Below are 16522 nucleotides of genomic sequence, written 5' to 3'. Positions count from 1 at the left end.
CTGAAATTCAGAGCTGTTTACATGTCATGTATTTCTCTCAGATCCCCAAGTTAACGGAGGGCAAGGAGTATATCATGAGGATCTTTGCTGAAAACATGTACGGTATCAGTGACCCTCTGGAGTCCGAGGAGATGAGAGCCAAAGATCTCTTCAGTACGTTCTGCTCGAACCCTTCGCACACACGTTTTCTTTTTCATGTTTCAGCCCCGATAACCCAGTTTTTCTTCCACGGTCCCCCCTGCAGGAGTTCCCGAGGCCCCTGAGATGCCAACAGTGCGGGAGGTGTACGGCACCAATGCCCTGGTGCTGTGGAACCGGCCTCGCGACGGCGGGAAGCCCATCATCAACTATGTTCTTGAGAAGAAGGAGCCCACTGCAAAGAGGTGGTCCAGAGCCACCAGAGACCCGCTGTACCCGGCCACTCAGTACCAAGTCCAGGACCTGGTGGAGGGCTGTCAGTACGAGTTCAGGGTCATGGCTGAGAACGAGCTGGGAACCGGAGACCCCAGTGTCCCCTCCAAACCCATCCTCGCCAAAGATCCCATTGGTCAGTGCAAATATATTTATTATTCAGATTTGTGTTTTTTTTCTCAGACTATATTCTACATTCATATTTATTTGAATCTTACATTCTATTTCTTATTTCGAAACCAGCTTTTATCCATTTGGCAGTTTTGACTAGTATATCTTTAGTATTATCATTTATTATGTAATGACTATATAGCTTCATTAACAACCATGATAGCAAATTAGTTTTAGTATTTTACTATTTTTTAAGTCCAAATGTCTTTCTCAGTGCTAAATACTATTTACTATTTTACTATATAAAAAATTATAATACTAAACTAAAACAACATCCAACCTCTTAAGAATTGAATGAGTCCTAAAACAATCCTTGTGAGAGGTTAGAGGTTTTGGCCCATTCATTTATAGTTTCTGATGTGTTCTCCTCCCAGTGTGTCCGAGCCCTCCAGTGACCCCTGAGGCCTACGATAAGACCAAGGACTCTGTCAGCCTGAAGTGGAAGTTGCCCCGTCATGACGGTAAGGGCCGGATCTTTGGCTACCTCGTTGAGTACCAGAAGCCCGGTACTGTGGAGTGGAATCCGGCCAACGAGACCCCAGAGCAGTGCCCAGACCTCCACTATGTAGCGACAGGCCTGGACGATGGACAGGAGTACAACTTTAGGATCTTCACCGTCAATGCCGCCGGCAAATCTGACCCTGCATATGTGAAACAGACCATCAAAGTCCACGACAGACTGGGTAAGAGGTTAATTTAAACCTTCTCCTTGTTATTTCTCTATAACATGGCAAAGAAATGTTCAGAACACACTTACTTACTTACGTACATAGGGCGATTGTGGGTCAGTGGATAGCAGGTCCGTCTTTCAATCAGAGGATCACCGGTTCCATCCCCGGCTGCGCTAGCCCTACTCGATGTGTCCTTGAGCAAGATACTTAACCCTGAATTGCTCCCTGTAACTTACTCCAGCATTTTTACTAAAATAATAGTTTCCACCCCACAGAGGAGCCAGAGTTGCTTCTGGACGCCAACATGGCACGGGACCACCTGGCCATGCTGGGCACTGACATCACCCTGAGTGCCACCATCAAGGGTGTACCGACGCCCACCGTCAGCTGGAAGAAGAACGACGGTGACGTTCCTTCTCACGTCACCGTCGCTGTCACCACCAGCAGCAGCAAAGTCTTCATCCCCAAGAGCATCCGGGCAGACTCCGGCAACTACACGATCACTGTGGAGAATGCTGCTGGAAAGAAATCAGCAACCGTTGCTGTACTTGTTCTGAGTAAGTGAAACATCCACCGACACATATATGAAATGTTATCACTCTTGAACATAAGAAACAATTACTAATGATTATATTTGGATTTAGAAAAGCTTAAATTTGACCCAAATTCGCCTTTGTTTCCCCCAGACAAGCCGTCTCCTCCCAGAGACCTGGTGATCTCTGAGGTGACCAGTGAGTCGGCCTACCTGACATGGAAGGTTCCCGAGGACAATGGTGGTGCCATCATCTCCCACTACGTCGTGCATAAGAAGGACGTGGCCGCCGAGCATTGGGTTCCCGTCGCTGCATCCAATAAGAAGCTAAGTCTGATGGCCATGTACTTGATGGAAGGAATCCAGTACCTGTTCAGGGTGGCTGCTGAGAACCAGTTTGGCAGGAGCGAATATGTGACCACCAGGACACCCATTAAGGCTCTTGATCCTCTCTGTGAGTAAAAGTTATCACTATATTTTTTGTAAACTAAAGATTTTTCATGATTGTGTGTAAATTGTGATGCTTCCAAATCCTGACGAATTTCAGTCATTCTGTACTACACTTCCAAATAACATGTGTACATTGTTTTTGTTTCACATTCTCATGAAACAAATTTCTAACAACAAAACAAGAACCCTAACTAAAAATCTGGGAGCAGTAAGAATTACAATTTGGGTCTGAGATTCTTCTATGCCATCTCATCTCTAAAAGTAAAACGATCAATAATTAGGAATAAATTGTTCTATCCTGGACATGTTTCAGATCCTCCTGGCCCACCCAAAAACCTGCACCACACCGATGCAGACAAGACAGAGGTGTGGTTGGAATGGGAGTGGCCCGACCGCACCGGTGGAAGTGAAATCACCGGCTTTATTGTAGAGCACCAGGAAGAGGGACAGACTGACTGGGTCACATTTAAGACCGTCAGCAACAACCATGCCCACGTCACCGGTCTAGTGGAGGGCAAGACCTACCGCTTCAGGGTCAAGGCTCAGAATGCCATTGGTGTAAGCCGCCCTGACACCAGCGTCCCTGTCACCTGTCAGGAAAAGACAAGTAGGAAACATTATTCTTATGGAGTTTTTTCTCATTGCAAATGCTGTTTCTGTTCTCATTCACAGGCCTGAAAACATAATAATATTGTTATTGTTTTGTTCTCTTTCAGTGCCACCAACTATTGAAGTTGATGTGAAGCTTATTGAGGGTCTTGTTGTCAAAGCTGGTGCTGCCATTGCCCTTCCAGCCAAGATGACAGGCATTCCCATTCCCACTGCCAGATGGGTGACCGATGACAAGGAAATCACATCTGAGGGCCGCTATCACATTGAGACAGCTGGATCCTCAACCATCCTCAGTATCCCTGAGAGCCAGAGAGGAGACACCGGAGAGTACATCCTCACTGTGACCAATCCTGCAGGCAGCAAGACCGTTGCCCTGCATGTCACAGTGCTGGATATTCCAGGGCCACCCGTTGGACCCATCAATATATTGGAGGTTACCCCTGATTACATGGTAATCCAATGGAGGGCACCCAAGGATGATGGTGGCACACCCATCATCAGCTACGTGGTGGAAAAGAAGGATGTGAAGAAGTCATGGGAGCCCTGGTCGGTCGTTAGCTCCAGCGGCACCAGCACCAAAGCCAAGGTGTCCAGGCTGGAGAAGGGCCGTGAGTACATCGTCCGCGTTCGTGCTGAGAACAAGATTGGCATCGGCGCAGGGCTTGAGAGTCCACCCACTATTGCCAAGCACATGTTTAACCCTCCTGGTCCACCAGGCCAGCCAGAGTGCTCTGATATCACTGAGAATGCTGTGACAGTGGAATGGACCCTGCCTGACTATGATGGAGGCAGCCCCATCAGTGGATATGTGATTGAACGCAGAGAAATGACAGGAAAGTGGATTCGTGTCAACAAAACTCCCGTGCTAGACCTGAGATACAGAGTCTCAGGCCTGTTTGAAGGCAACAGCTATGAGTTCAGAGTATTTGCTGAGAATATTGCTGGTATCAGCGGGCCTTCTGCCACCTCTGACTCCGTCAAGGCCACTCGTGCCATCACCAAACCCGGACCCCCTGGCAATCTGAAATTGAAAGACTGGAGCAAGTCTTATGCTGACATCTGTTGGACCAAGCCTACAAGGGACGGAGGCAGTCCTATTCTGGGCTATGTTGTTGAGGTTCAAAAGTCAGGATCCGCCCAGTATGACAGAATCAACAAGGACCTTATCAAGATGTGTGCCTATAGAGTGCCAGGCTTCATTGAAGGAATGGAGTACAGGATTCGCATCAGAGCCACTAACAAGGTTGGAGACAGTGAACCCAGGGACCTGGCCGAGACTATCTTAGCAAAGGACATCCTGGTGCCACCTGAGGTCGTTGTCGACGCATCCTGCCGCGACTCTCTGACTGTCAGGGCAGGTCAGATCATAAGTTTGATCACAAGGGTGAAAGGCAGACCAGACCCAGAGATCACATGGACCAAGGATGCCAGAGCTGTATCCCGGGACAAGCGCATTGAGATGAACAACAACTATCCTCTGTGTGAACTGGTCATTAGCGATGCAGTCAGGTCAGACTACGGTAAATATGCCATCAACGCCAAGAACAGTAGTGGACAGGCACAAGCCACCATTATTGTCAATGTTCTGGACACACCAGGGGCTTGCCAGAACCTGAAAGTGGCTTATGTGACCAAGAACTCAGGCATGGTTTCCTGGGAGAACCCTGAAGACAATGGAGGCACTGAGATCAACCAGTACCTTATTGAGTGTCGTCAGTCCAGCCAGAGAGGATGGACTGTGGTGTCCAATGACTGCACCAAGCGCTTAATAAAGGCCCCTCTTACTGAAGGCTGTGAGTACTTCTTCCGTGTCAGCGCAGAGAACAAGATTGGTGCTGGTCCAGCTACTGAGACCAAGAACCCTGTGCTAGCAGTTGATCCCATTGAGAAGCCTGGTGAACCCATTGACTTGCACATTTCTGAGATCGGCAAGACCTTCTGCTTCCTCAAGTGGAGGAAACCAGACTATGATGGAGGTAGTCGTAACCTGGGTTATCATGTTGAGAAGAAACCAAAGGAGGCTGAGGAGTGGGAGAGGCTTCATAAGGGTGCTATCAAGGAGACTTACTTCATGGCTGACAGGTGCATCGAAAACCAGATCTATCAATTCAGAGTTCAGACTAAGAATGAGGGAGGCGAGAGTAACTGGGTGGCCACACCTGAAGTCCTGGTTAAGGAACAGCTAGTGGAGCCTGAAGTCAAGATTAAACTGGATGGAACAATCGTGGTCAAGGCAGGAGACTCCATTCCTATTGAGGCAACAGTGAAGGGCAAACCCCAGCCTGATGTCAAATGGACCAGAGATGAGAGCACAAAGGAGATAAGGAAGGGCCCCAGGCTTCAGATCGAAACCGGTGCTGACTTTTCAAAGCTGCTGATTACCGGCGCCAGGCGCACTGACACTGGTAAATATGTTGTAACCGCCTCAAACAGTGCAGGAACCAGCTCTGCTCATGCTAAGCTCAATGTACTGGATAGACCAGGCCCCATCAACGACCTCAAGGTGTCTGGTATAACCATCGACAGATGCCATTTGGCATGGGAAGTGCCAGAGGATAATGGTGGCTGTGATATCTACAACTACATCATTGAGAAATGTGAGACCAAGAGGGGAGTCTGGTCGGTCCACTCCAATGCTGTCATCACCAATAAAGCTAACGTCACCCGTCTCATTGAGGGCAATGAGTATGTCTTCAGAGTTCGTGCTGAGAATAAGATGGGTCCTGGCCCTGCAGTGGAGAGTGAATCGATTGTTGCAGGCACCCAGTTCAGTGTACCTGATGCTCCTGAGGCACCAGAGGTCACCAAGATTGCCAAAGAAGAGATGACTGTGCAATGGTCAGAGCCCGAGAGAGATGGTGGAAAGCCAATCACAGGGTATCTGTTGGAGAAGAGGGAAGAGCATGCTGTTAGGTGGTCGCCTGTCAACAAGGATCCAATCCCTACTACTCGTTTCACGGTTACTGGACTTCTGCCACTCCATGACTACCAGTACAGAGTCAAGGCTGTCAATGAAATTGGCAATGGAAGCCCAAGCAAGCCTTCATGTGCCATCACTGCCAAGGACACAGTTGGTATGTAACCAATGTTTCACATGTTTGTAAAGAAATATAGCTAATGGTGGGATGCACAGAATCCAGGGATTCATCATCAACATCCTTGTCTTTTTACAGAGCCTCCTGCACCTCCTACCAACATGAAGGTCCTGGACAGCACCAAGTCCTCCATCACCCTGGGCTGGACCAAACCTGTATCAGATGGTGGAGCTCCCATCATTGGCTACGTTGTAGAGATTAGGGCGCAGGGAAGTGTCAAGAAAGGGGACGATGGTTGGAAGAGGTGCAATGTGGCAGCTCAGCTGATCGTGTGCGAGTTCACGGTCTCAAGTCTGAATAACGAGCTTGTGTATGAGTTCAGAGTGTCAGCTCAGAACCAGGTGGGCATGAGCCTGCCCTGTGACCTGGAGGGGGGTGTGATCCCCAGGGAGATTCTAGGTGAGCACTTTGTTGAATTTTACTACTAGATGAGTTCATAGTCCTACACAATAACATGGGGGAGGAACTAAGGATTAACATCGAGATGTGATCTGTAATTGCAAAATCAAGCTGACTCCTGCACTATTCCTTTCAACAGAGGCACCAGAGATTGACTTGGACGCAAGTTTGAAGCAGGGTCTGACGGTGAGAGCCGGCTGTCCTATCAGACTATGCGCCACCATCAGGGGTAGACCGCCACCCCAGGTCACTTGGAGGAGGATGGGTATTGACAACGTGGTCAGGAAGGGAAAAGTCGACATCATTGACACCATGACTTTCCTGGTCATCCCCGACAGCACCCGCAATGACTCTGGCAAATACTGCCTGACGCTTCGCAGTCCTGCCGGAGAGAAGGCTGTATTTGTCACCGTTAAGGTTCTGGGTCAGTCCTGGTTTTCTTTTAATTATGCATAAAAGTTCAACTGAGTTGCAGTCAACAATCACAAAAAGTGCTAAAGTCATGCAACAGCTGAATCAAAACAAAATGTCATGATCTGTTTTTCCTGACAGACACTCCGGGACCGGTGGTGGATCTGGAAGCGACCGACATCAAACAGACATCAGCTCTGCTGTCCTGGAATCCTCCAGAGATCGATGGTGGCAGCGAAGTCACTCACTACATTGTTGAGAAGCGCGAGATCGACCGCAAGACGTGGGCAACTGTCAAAGCCGAGGTTGCAAAGGATAAGATTCCCTTCAAAGTCAGCGGTCTCATGCCAGGCACCGAATACTACTTCAGAGTCACAGCTGTCAATGAGTATGGTTCTGGAGTTCCTAAGGTGTCACCCACTTCCTACATGGCCTCCGATCCTGTCAGTACGTATCATCTCTTAGTCACACAGTGTGACACCAGAACTCAGATCTCAGTTTACAGCCTTCCTTTTTCTTTTTCATTCGTCATTAGAACCACTTGAACACACCTGTCTGTTTTACTTTTTCAGGCAAGCCCGATCCTTGTGAGAAGATCGAAGTTCTGGAGATCACTAAGAACAGTGCCGCAGTCGGCTGGGTGAAGCCCGCAAGAGATGGTGGTGCCAAGATTGATGGTTATATCATTGAATACATTGAGGTCAAGCCTCCTCCAGAGCCTCCAGCACCTGTGGAGGTTTGTCTTGTGACAAAAAGATTGCAATCATTTGTTGTTTTACATTTTAATTCTGTTACATTCTGTTTTGTTATTGTACTGTAAGCATTTAGGTTAGGATGCATGTGCTGAAAAAAATATTCCTCACTGCCATTTTACAAATATATATGATCTTATAGAATTGAGTAATTTTCATATTATTGAGTACATTTAAAAGTATTACTCTTCAACCCTCCATTTTCCACAGGTTCCAGAGGGAGAGGAAGCTCCTCCACCACCTACAGTGGTAGAGGAGGATGAAGAACCTGAAAAGGAAGTGTGGAACTCCTACACCACAGTGAAAGGTTTGACAATCAGCATCAGCGGCTTGAAGGAGGGCAAGAGGTACAAGTTCAGAGTGGCTGCTAAGAACATCATGGGCCACAGCTCGTTCACCGAGACCAGGGAGCCAATCGAGATCAAGGAACAGATGAGTAAGTTATTACATCAGATTAATTAAATAAATAAATTGTTTGGTGATTGGTCCAATTGGTCTTAATTATTACTGGTTACCGCACTGGTGATACCAGTAGCATGTAGCACAGGGATATACAGGAATAACACTACATATTATCTTAAAGCGGCTTTCAGCTTGCCACGATAATACCTCCAATCTAATGAGTCAAATTATCCACACCTTCAGTGGAACCAAAGATCGTCATGCCAGAGACAGTGAGCGCCAGAGCCGGAGCCAAGCTCAGAGTGGAGGCGCTGGTTTCTGGAAAACCCACCCCGGCCTGCAAATGGATGCGTGGTGAGGACGCAGTGGTCCCGTCCAGCCGTCTGGCCGTGCACCAGTCTGGCAGCATCTGTGTCCTGATCATCAAAGACGTGTCAAGGACTGACAGCGGAGAGTACAGCCTGGTGGCTGAGAACAGCTCCGCAAAGGTGGTTGAGTCCCTGAAGATGGTCATTCGAGGTCAGTGTTACCCACAATGGGATAATAGGACGAAAATGAAAATAGTTAGAAGATAAAATTACAGACAAAATGACGTGGCATCATGGAGATTCCTCATGTTTAAATCCGACTTTTCTGTGTTTCAGACATCCCCGGCGCTCCCGAAGGCCCCGTAGAGATCAGCGACATTGACTCTGATGCCTGCTCCCTGTCCTGGAACAAACCATTGGAGGACGGAGGCAGCAATATCACCAACTATGTGGTGGAGAAATGTGATGTGACACGAGGCGACTGGGTGACGGCAACCTCTTCTGGTCAGAAAACCAGTTGCAGGCTTGGGAAACTCATCCCTGGGAAGGAGTATGCATTCCGTATACGTGCTGAGAACCGCTTCGGGGTGTCGGACCCTATTCAGTCCGACAGGATGGTTGCAAAGTTCCCCTTCGGTAAGTGAAATATGTCAACAGTGAGGTCCTTGATTAGCTTCAGATGTAAGCATCTGGCTAAAGTTGACAGGTTTTATCATTAGAGACAATATTCTGTTTTTTTATCATCAGATGTTCCGAGTGAGCCCCTCAACTGCCGTATCAACAAGACCAACAAGGACTGTATGTTCGTTGCCTGGGATAAGCCCGAGACCGACGGCGGCAGTCCCATCACAGGCTACTACATCGAGCGTAAGGAGAGGAACAGCCTGCTGTGGGTGAAGGCCAACGACACTGTCGTACGCACCACTGAGTACCCATGTGCCGGCCTCATCGAGGGCCTGGAATACACTTTCAGAGTGTCCGCCATCAACCGCGCTGGCCAGGGCAAACCATGCAAGAAGACTGACTTTGTCACGGCTAGAACACCTGTTGGTACGTTTGCCACCTCCACAACACCACCTATGTAATATGCTTTATTTCATTAATTGCATCCTGTTTCCTTACTTATATTTGATTCTTTGTTTCACAGATACTCCAGGTAAACCTGAGATCCTGGATGTAACCAAGAACTCGGTCACTCTGGTTTGGACCCGTCCCAAGAACGACGGTGGGAGCAAGATCATTGGCTACTACGTCGAGGCCATGCAGTTGCCAGGAGACACCTGGATACGCTGTAACACCAGTAGCCAGAATGTCCCAAGAGAGGAGTATACAGTGACTGGTCTGGAAAGAGACCTGCAGTACCAGTTTAGAGTATTCGCCAAAACCGCCGTCAATATGAGCAAACCCTCTGAGCCCACAGACCCCGTGTTGGTCTGTGCCGAGAATGGTGAGAGGTTTTGATCGTTACACTCCTGACCAGGCTGATAAACCTTGATCTAAAACCTAGAAATGATCTCACATATCTGAGTCTTAACACTTCTTTATCTCGTCTCTATAAACACAGTTCCTCCAAGGGTGGAGCTCAACGCTAAGATGCAGAAAGGTTTGAAGGTGAAGGCCGGAACCACAATCCTCCTGGAGGCTGAGGTGTTCGGTAAGCCAATGCCCAGAGTGACGTGGAAGAGAGCTGATGACAACCTGAAATCAGGTGAAGGCCAGATCCTCAGCCACGAGAGGAATCACTTCCAGCTGGAGATGACAGAAGTCACCAAGGAGCACACAGAAACCTACATCATTCTGGCAGAGAATGCTAGCGGCTCCAAGACTGCCGAAATCCAGGTCAACGTCCTGGGTGAGTGCTTTCATCTTTTCTTTAGAAATGTCTGTTGAAACCAATATATAAGTTTAAGTTTTTTTGTTTTTTGTTTATAAGCTGTATTCACATTAATGCATGATGTGCACACGTCTTCCCCATCAAAATGTGTTCAGTTGGGTGATATTTCAATATTTCGTGTCTCCTTAGATGTGCCTGGCCCTCCTGCCAGTGCCAAATGTGTTGAGGTGTTTGCCACCAGTATCAAGATGTCCTGGGAGCCTCCTCTGAAGGATGGCGGCGCTCCCATCAGCAACTACATTTTCGATAAGCGTGAGACTAGCAGAGCTAACTGGGCCCAGGTCTCCGCCAAGATCAAAGGCAATGTCCTTGAGTTCAATGTGGAGAAGCTGATTGAGGGTCGCGAGTACCAGTTCCGAATCCGTGCTGAGAACACATGGGGAGTCGGAGACCCCCTCATCACCAACCCTGTAGTCGCCAAGAACCCATTCAGTAAGTCATTACCAGCATTTTTTCCGGGTACTGCATTACAACATAGTACTTACTGTCATGCATAGTCTGTCAACATCTAAAGTGTCTCATCACAACGGGTCCAGACTTGGTTGCTCATTTCAAACTTGAAATACTGAATTTCATATCTAAAGTGAAACTAAAACTGTGGTGTCACTTCCAGCTGTCCCTGGCCCTTGCGAGGCCCCAGTGATCACCAATGTGAGCAAAGATCGTATGACAGTGAGTTGGAAGGAGCCTGCCGATGATGGAAAGTCCACCGTCCTAGGTTACATGTTGGAAAAGAAAGAGAATAAAGAGATAAACTGGACAAAGCAGACCAGGAAGCCCATGACAGAGAGGAGCCTGGAGGTCACAGGCCTAACAGAGGGAGCTGAGTACGAGTTTAGAGTCAGCGCCGTCAACGTGGCAGGAGTGGGCAAGCCCAGCTGGCCCTCCACTGGCACCACTGCACAGAATCCTATCAGTGAGTCCTATAACCTCAGAAAACGTTGCATAGTTTTTTCTTGTATTTTTGCTCACAGAGATCAAAGATTCTCTGAATGGAAACTAACCTGTGTAAATGTGCTCTTACCCAGCTCCTCCTGGCCCTGTTGTGAACCCCAGTGTGATAGACACAACCAACAGCACCATCAGCCTAACCTGGACTGCCCCCGCCAACGATGGTGGAAGTCCTATCATTGGATACTTGGTGGAATGCAAGAAGACCGACACCACAGACTGGATCCGCTGCAACGTCCCCAGGAACCTGCAGGACACCAGCTACACCATCCAGAACCTCATTCACAAGGCCGAGTACCAGTGCCGCATCACTGCTGTCAACAAGGTTGGCTTCAGCGAGCCAGTTGAAGTACCCGGCAAGCATGTTGCCAAAAACATCATCAGTACGTATGATTTAAATTTCTTGACCTGCATTTATTTTTAAGTAGTATCAAAGTATCATCGACATAACAAGGTATCCAATATACAACCGGCATGTTATACAATATGGGGCGTTCACAGATAAGATTACACTAGAAACAGAATAAGATAACAATAAGACTTTTATATCACACGGCCACTCAACAACTTTGTGTATGTTCCTGCAGTTGCTCCAGAGGCGGAGCTGAGTGCGGAGCTGAAGGAAGGCCTTGAGCTGCGTGCCGGTGCAACCATGAGGCTGCATGCCATCATCAAGGGCAGTCCCATTCCCAAGAGCACCTGGGCAAAGATGAACACCAACATCAAGGACCGCCAGGGTGTTGTCATTAAATACACCAGCACTGACGCCCTGGTGGTGGTGGAGAATGTCAACAGATATGATGCTGGCAAATACATTCTGAGCCTGGAGTGCTTGGCTGGCGTAAAGATGTACACCATTGTTGTCAAGGTTATTGGTGAGTGAAGGACTAGCATTGTTTATTCACTAAGAATGCATCCATCAGTGGTTGTCCTCTGCAGAGACTGACTGCCACTCATGGTTGGAAACATCAGAATAAGGAATATGTCCCAGGTTAAGGTCCATATGAGACACTGTTATGACGTGATGTTGTACCTCTCCAGATACTCCCGGCCCACCAGTCAACCTCACGGTGAAGGAGTCAAACAAAGACAGCGCCTCCATCTACTGGGACCCTCCTCAGCTTGACGGTGGCTATGAAGTCACTCACTACATCGTGGAGAAGCGTGACACTGAGAGGAAGGCCTGGTCCATCATCTCCAACAACTGCACCAAGACATTGTTCAAGGTGCCGGACCTGGATGCCGGACGGTCCTACTGTTTCAGAGTGTCGGCAGTTAACGAGCTCGGTGCCGGAGAGTGTTGCGAGACAGCCGACTCAGTCAAAGCATCTGGTGGGTTTGATGACAGCAGATTTTGTGCTTCCCTCGTTTTTTGTTCTTGCAAACATCATACTCACTGCGCTCGTTTTTACTTTTCCAGAGGAGCCTGGGCCTGTCATGGACTTCAAGACTCTGCTGGTTACCAAGTACTCTTGCACTCTAAGCTGGAAGAAACCCCTCACCGATGGTGGCAGCCGCATCATCTGCTACGTATTGGAGGTTCTCAATGGTGACGACAAATACAAGGAGCTAATGAGGTCCAAGAACATGCAGTACAGCGCCAAGGACCTGGTAGAGGGCAAAGAGTACACCTACAGAGTCAAGGCTGTGAATGACTCAGGAGAGAGTGCTGTCAAGGAGCTGAATGTGGTCGCCAAAGACCAGATCAGTAAGTGACCATCCATATTCATTAGAGTTACAGAGAAATAACTATTGAGAAATTGTTAAAAGGTTCTCAGTTCTTAATTCAGAGCATAGAGATTGTCTCCAAGCGGATCTCAACACGGCAATGGCTGAGCCAGTCGATAGCAGCTAACGGTGCTGACAGAGCTAACAGTGTTTACCTGAGGGGGAACTTAAGGGTGGGCGCTACGCTTCATTAGCGACGTCGTCGATTGGCATGTTTACAGAAATCCTAGTTGTTTGATGAGATATTAATGATCTAAATATTTTTTCATGAACCTTTTAAAGTAAAGTGTTGCAATACTCCTTCTGTCTGCAGTTCATCCCAGCTGTGACCTGAGGGAGCTGCCCAACATGTGCTACATTGCCAAGGAGGGCAGCATTGTTCGTCTAAAGATCCCGATCATCGGCAAACCCACTCCCAAGGTCTCCTGGAAGAAGGGAGATGAGGAGAACCTGACAGACACCGGCCGAGTATGCGCAGAGTCTTCCGCAGTCAACACCACCCTCCTGATCAGGGACTGCCTGAGGAGTGATGCTTCCAAGTACACCATCACCCTGAGGAATAGCGCTGGAAGCAAGGAGTCCACTATCTTCATTAGGTAGGAATCAAACTGAACAAGGGCAGAGAATATAATTGCACATGAAGAATACGTGGATATCATATTCATACATTACTAACAAAAGTAACAACGGTAGAAAAAGATTTGAATCCCTTGTCTCCTTTCAGGGTGGTGGGCAAACCTGGCATTCCTATTGGACCCATTAAGTTCAAAGATGTTACGGCCGACGGTGCTACGCTGAAGTGGGTTGCTCCTAAGGATGACGGTGGCTCAGAGATCACAAACTACATCCTAGAAAAGAGGGACTCAGTCACACACATGTGGGTGACTGTGTGCTCCACTGTGGAGACCAACACCATGAGGGTGACTGGTCTCCATGAGGGCACAGAGTACATCTTCAGAGTTTGTGCTGAGAACAAATATGGCGTTGGAGAGGGACTCAAGTCTGAGCCAATTGTTGCTAAACATCCATTCAGTAAGTGACTGAAACCGATATTTTAAAACCCAAAACTTACAAATTGAGCTTGTCCTGACTCTACGATGTCCCTGTTTTCCTCCAGATGTTCCTGATGCTCCTCTTCCACCTCAAATCATGAGCATGCGCCACAACTCTGCTTACCTGGCCTGGTCTGACCCCAGGAAGACTGGAGGGTCACCCATCACAGGTGCAGTCAGCTTGAACATTTCACTTACCTGTCAAACGTCTGTTATTTTAAATAAATTATTTGACATACATTTTATCTTTGATTCGTATGTCACTTTAATGCTAGGGTAATCTTGAAAAACAAAATCTAGTTGCTAAAAAAGTTACAAAAGCTAGCAAGAAAGTCTCCATGTCATCAACACACTAACAGCCTCCCTCCAAAGCTACTCCCCCAAAATGTTCATTATGAACTTAAACAACTAACCTGGCAGACAGGTAGACAGGCAGGCAGGCAGGCAGGTAGGCAGGTAGGTAGGCAGGTAGGCAGGTAGACAGACAGACAGGTAGACAGGCAGGCAGGTAGGTAGGCAGGTAGGCAGGTAGACAGACAGACAGGTAGACAGACAGGTAGACAAGCAAGTAGACAGACAGGTAGACAGACAGGTAGACAGGCAGGTAGCCCGTCCAATCATCACAATCTCTCTAAAAGAAATGATTGAACAGCTTTTTCTGTGACAGCCACGGAGTTTCTTATTTTTCTACTCAGTGCAATTTGATTCATTGATTGCTTTCAGGATATAATGATAATTTCAAAAACACATCCTCAAACCTGCCTTAAGAGGTGAAAGTGAGCTTGATGTGGACTTTGGTTTTTCCCCCTTGGTGCTACATTCAGGCTACCATGTTGAGTTCAAGGAGAGGAACAGTATGTTGTGGAAGAGAGCGAGCCCGTCTGCTTTGAGGATGAAGGAACACAAGGTAACTGGGCTGACTGAAGGTCTGGAATACGAGTTCAGAGTCATGGCAAACAACCTGGCTGGCACTGGCAGACCAAGTGCTCCCACCGATCCACAGGTGGCCTTGGATCCCATTGGTAAGTGTACATGTGGCAACAAGTTATAAAAATTACAAATTCTCTAAAATATGCAACAATGCATTAATATGTGTATCTGTACCATTAGATGCCCCTGGGAAACCTGATGTGATCAGCATCACCCGAAGCACCGTGACCCTCCAGTGGATCGAGCCACAGTCTGATGGTGGCCACAGACTGACCGGCTATATCGTTGAGAGGCGCGACCTGCCCTCTAAGATCTGGGTGAAGGCCAACAACGTTAATGTTGTGGAACCTGCATTCACTGTCACTGATTTGCAGGAGGGCTGTAAATATGAATTCAGAATCAGGGCAAAGAATTCCGCTGGCGCCATCAGCCCGCCCTCCGAGCAGACAGATACTATAATCTGCGCAGATGAATATGGTGAGATATAAAACCACCACTAAGATGTTGTCTCACTCGCATCTCAATATATCTTCAATGATTATCTTGGCACAATGCATGATGAATTAAGTCTTTTCTCTTTCGTCCAACAGCTGCCCCAACTATTATCATTGAAGCTCAGGTAAAGGAGGGTCTGACCGTCCGAGCCGGCGACACTATTGTCATCACTGCCACAAGCATTTTAGGCAAACCTGCGCCAACCTCATGCTGGTCAAAGGGAGGAAAGTATTTCAAACCCTCTGATCTTGTTCATATTGAGACCACTGCAACTTCCTCCACTCTGTCCGTCAAGTATGCCGGCAGGAAGGACTCTGGGGAGTATGTCATCACTGCCAGCAATCCCTTTGGTGTAAATGAAGAAACCGTCAAAGTCACCGTTCTGGATGTTCCTGGAGTTCCTGGACCCATTGAAACCAGTGGTGTGTCGTCTGAAAAGGTGACTCTTACCTGGACAGCTCCTACCGAGGATGGAGGCTCTCCAATCAAGTATTACACCATTGAGAAGAGAGAAACCAGCCGCCTGCTCTGGACTATCCTGGAAGAGAAGGTCATCGACTGTCACTATGTCGCTACCAAACTCATCCAAGGCAATGAGTACTTCTTCAGAGTCTCTGCCCTAAACCAGTACGGTACCGGTGAGGCATCTCACTCCGAGGCAGTCAAGATGGTTGATAGATTCGGTATGTGCAGTTAGTTTCTCAATGCATCTTATATCCTACATTTGTGCTTAATTTTTATGCAGATAAAATGTTTCTGGAAGAAGAATAGAGATTACTTAGACTGTTTCTTCTCATTTTGTTTGTAGGTCCTCCTGGTTCCCCATCTAAACCAGAAGTTGACAAAGTCGATGGACATTCAGTCACTGTAACCTGGAGGAGACCAGCCGAGGATGGAGGAAGTGACATCATAGGTTACTGTGTTGAGAAGAAGGAGAAAAAGGGCATGAGATGGGTCAGGGCATCCAAGAAATCCCTTGCTGAGCTCAGCTATGAAGTCACCGGTCTCACTGAGGGCATAGAGTACGAGTTCCGTGTTCTTGCTGAGAACAGAGCTGGCGTTGGAGAGCCAAGTGAACCATCTATGCCGGTCAGAACAATAGTCGCTGCCTGTAAGTAAAAAGAGTGTTTCAGCTGTGGAAAGCAAACAGACACATGAATCCAATAATACATTAATTATGATGATACAATGCTTAAAATAATTCACCACTTTTTATAAAATGCTATGTTTAATTTTAAAGAACACTAACCACTTCTTT

General features: G+C 47.7%; 1 protein-coding gene across 1 annotated transcript in view; it reads left to right on the top strand.

Moving 5' to 3' along the window:
* The window catches only part of ttn.1 (titin, tandem duplicate 1), a 163960-nt gene that overhangs the window by 102431 nt on the left and 45007 nt on the right, over positions 1-16522 (top strand). The window contains 30 exon segments of the mRNA XM_034561711.1: positions 42-153; positions 245-547; positions 957-1265; positions 1529-1810; positions 1940-2239; positions 2549-2842; positions 2952-5921; positions 6021-6341; positions 6481-6765; positions 6894-7199; positions 7325-7492; positions 7722-7940; positions 8150-8425; positions 8551-8850; positions 8962-9264; positions 9362-9661; positions 9779-10066; positions 10238-10540; positions 10722-11024; positions 11137-11442; positions 11647-11934; positions 12101-12391; positions 12480-12767; positions 13101-13383; positions 13512-13819; positions 13905-14009; positions 14664-14861; positions 14950-15246; positions 15360-15947; positions 16073-16375. Of these exon segments, the coding sequence (XP_034417602.1) occupies positions 42-153; positions 245-547; positions 957-1265; positions 1529-1810; positions 1940-2239; positions 2549-2842; positions 2952-5921; positions 6021-6341; positions 6481-6765; positions 6894-7199; positions 7325-7492; positions 7722-7940; positions 8150-8425; positions 8551-8850; positions 8962-9264; positions 9362-9661; positions 9779-10066; positions 10238-10540; positions 10722-11024; positions 11137-11442; positions 11647-11934; positions 12101-12391; positions 12480-12767; positions 13101-13383; positions 13512-13819; positions 13905-14009; positions 14664-14861; positions 14950-15246; positions 15360-15947; positions 16073-16375 (11197 nt within the window).

Source organism: Cyclopterus lumpus, chromosome 21, assembly GCF_009769545.1.
Source record: "Cyclopterus lumpus isolate fCycLum1 chromosome 21, fCycLum1.pri, whole genome shotgun sequence".
Classification (NCBI taxonomy): Eukaryota; Metazoa; Chordata; class Actinopteri; order Perciformes; family Cyclopteridae; genus Cyclopterus; species Cyclopterus lumpus.
This window is presented reverse-complemented; position numbering and strand designations above follow the sequence as displayed.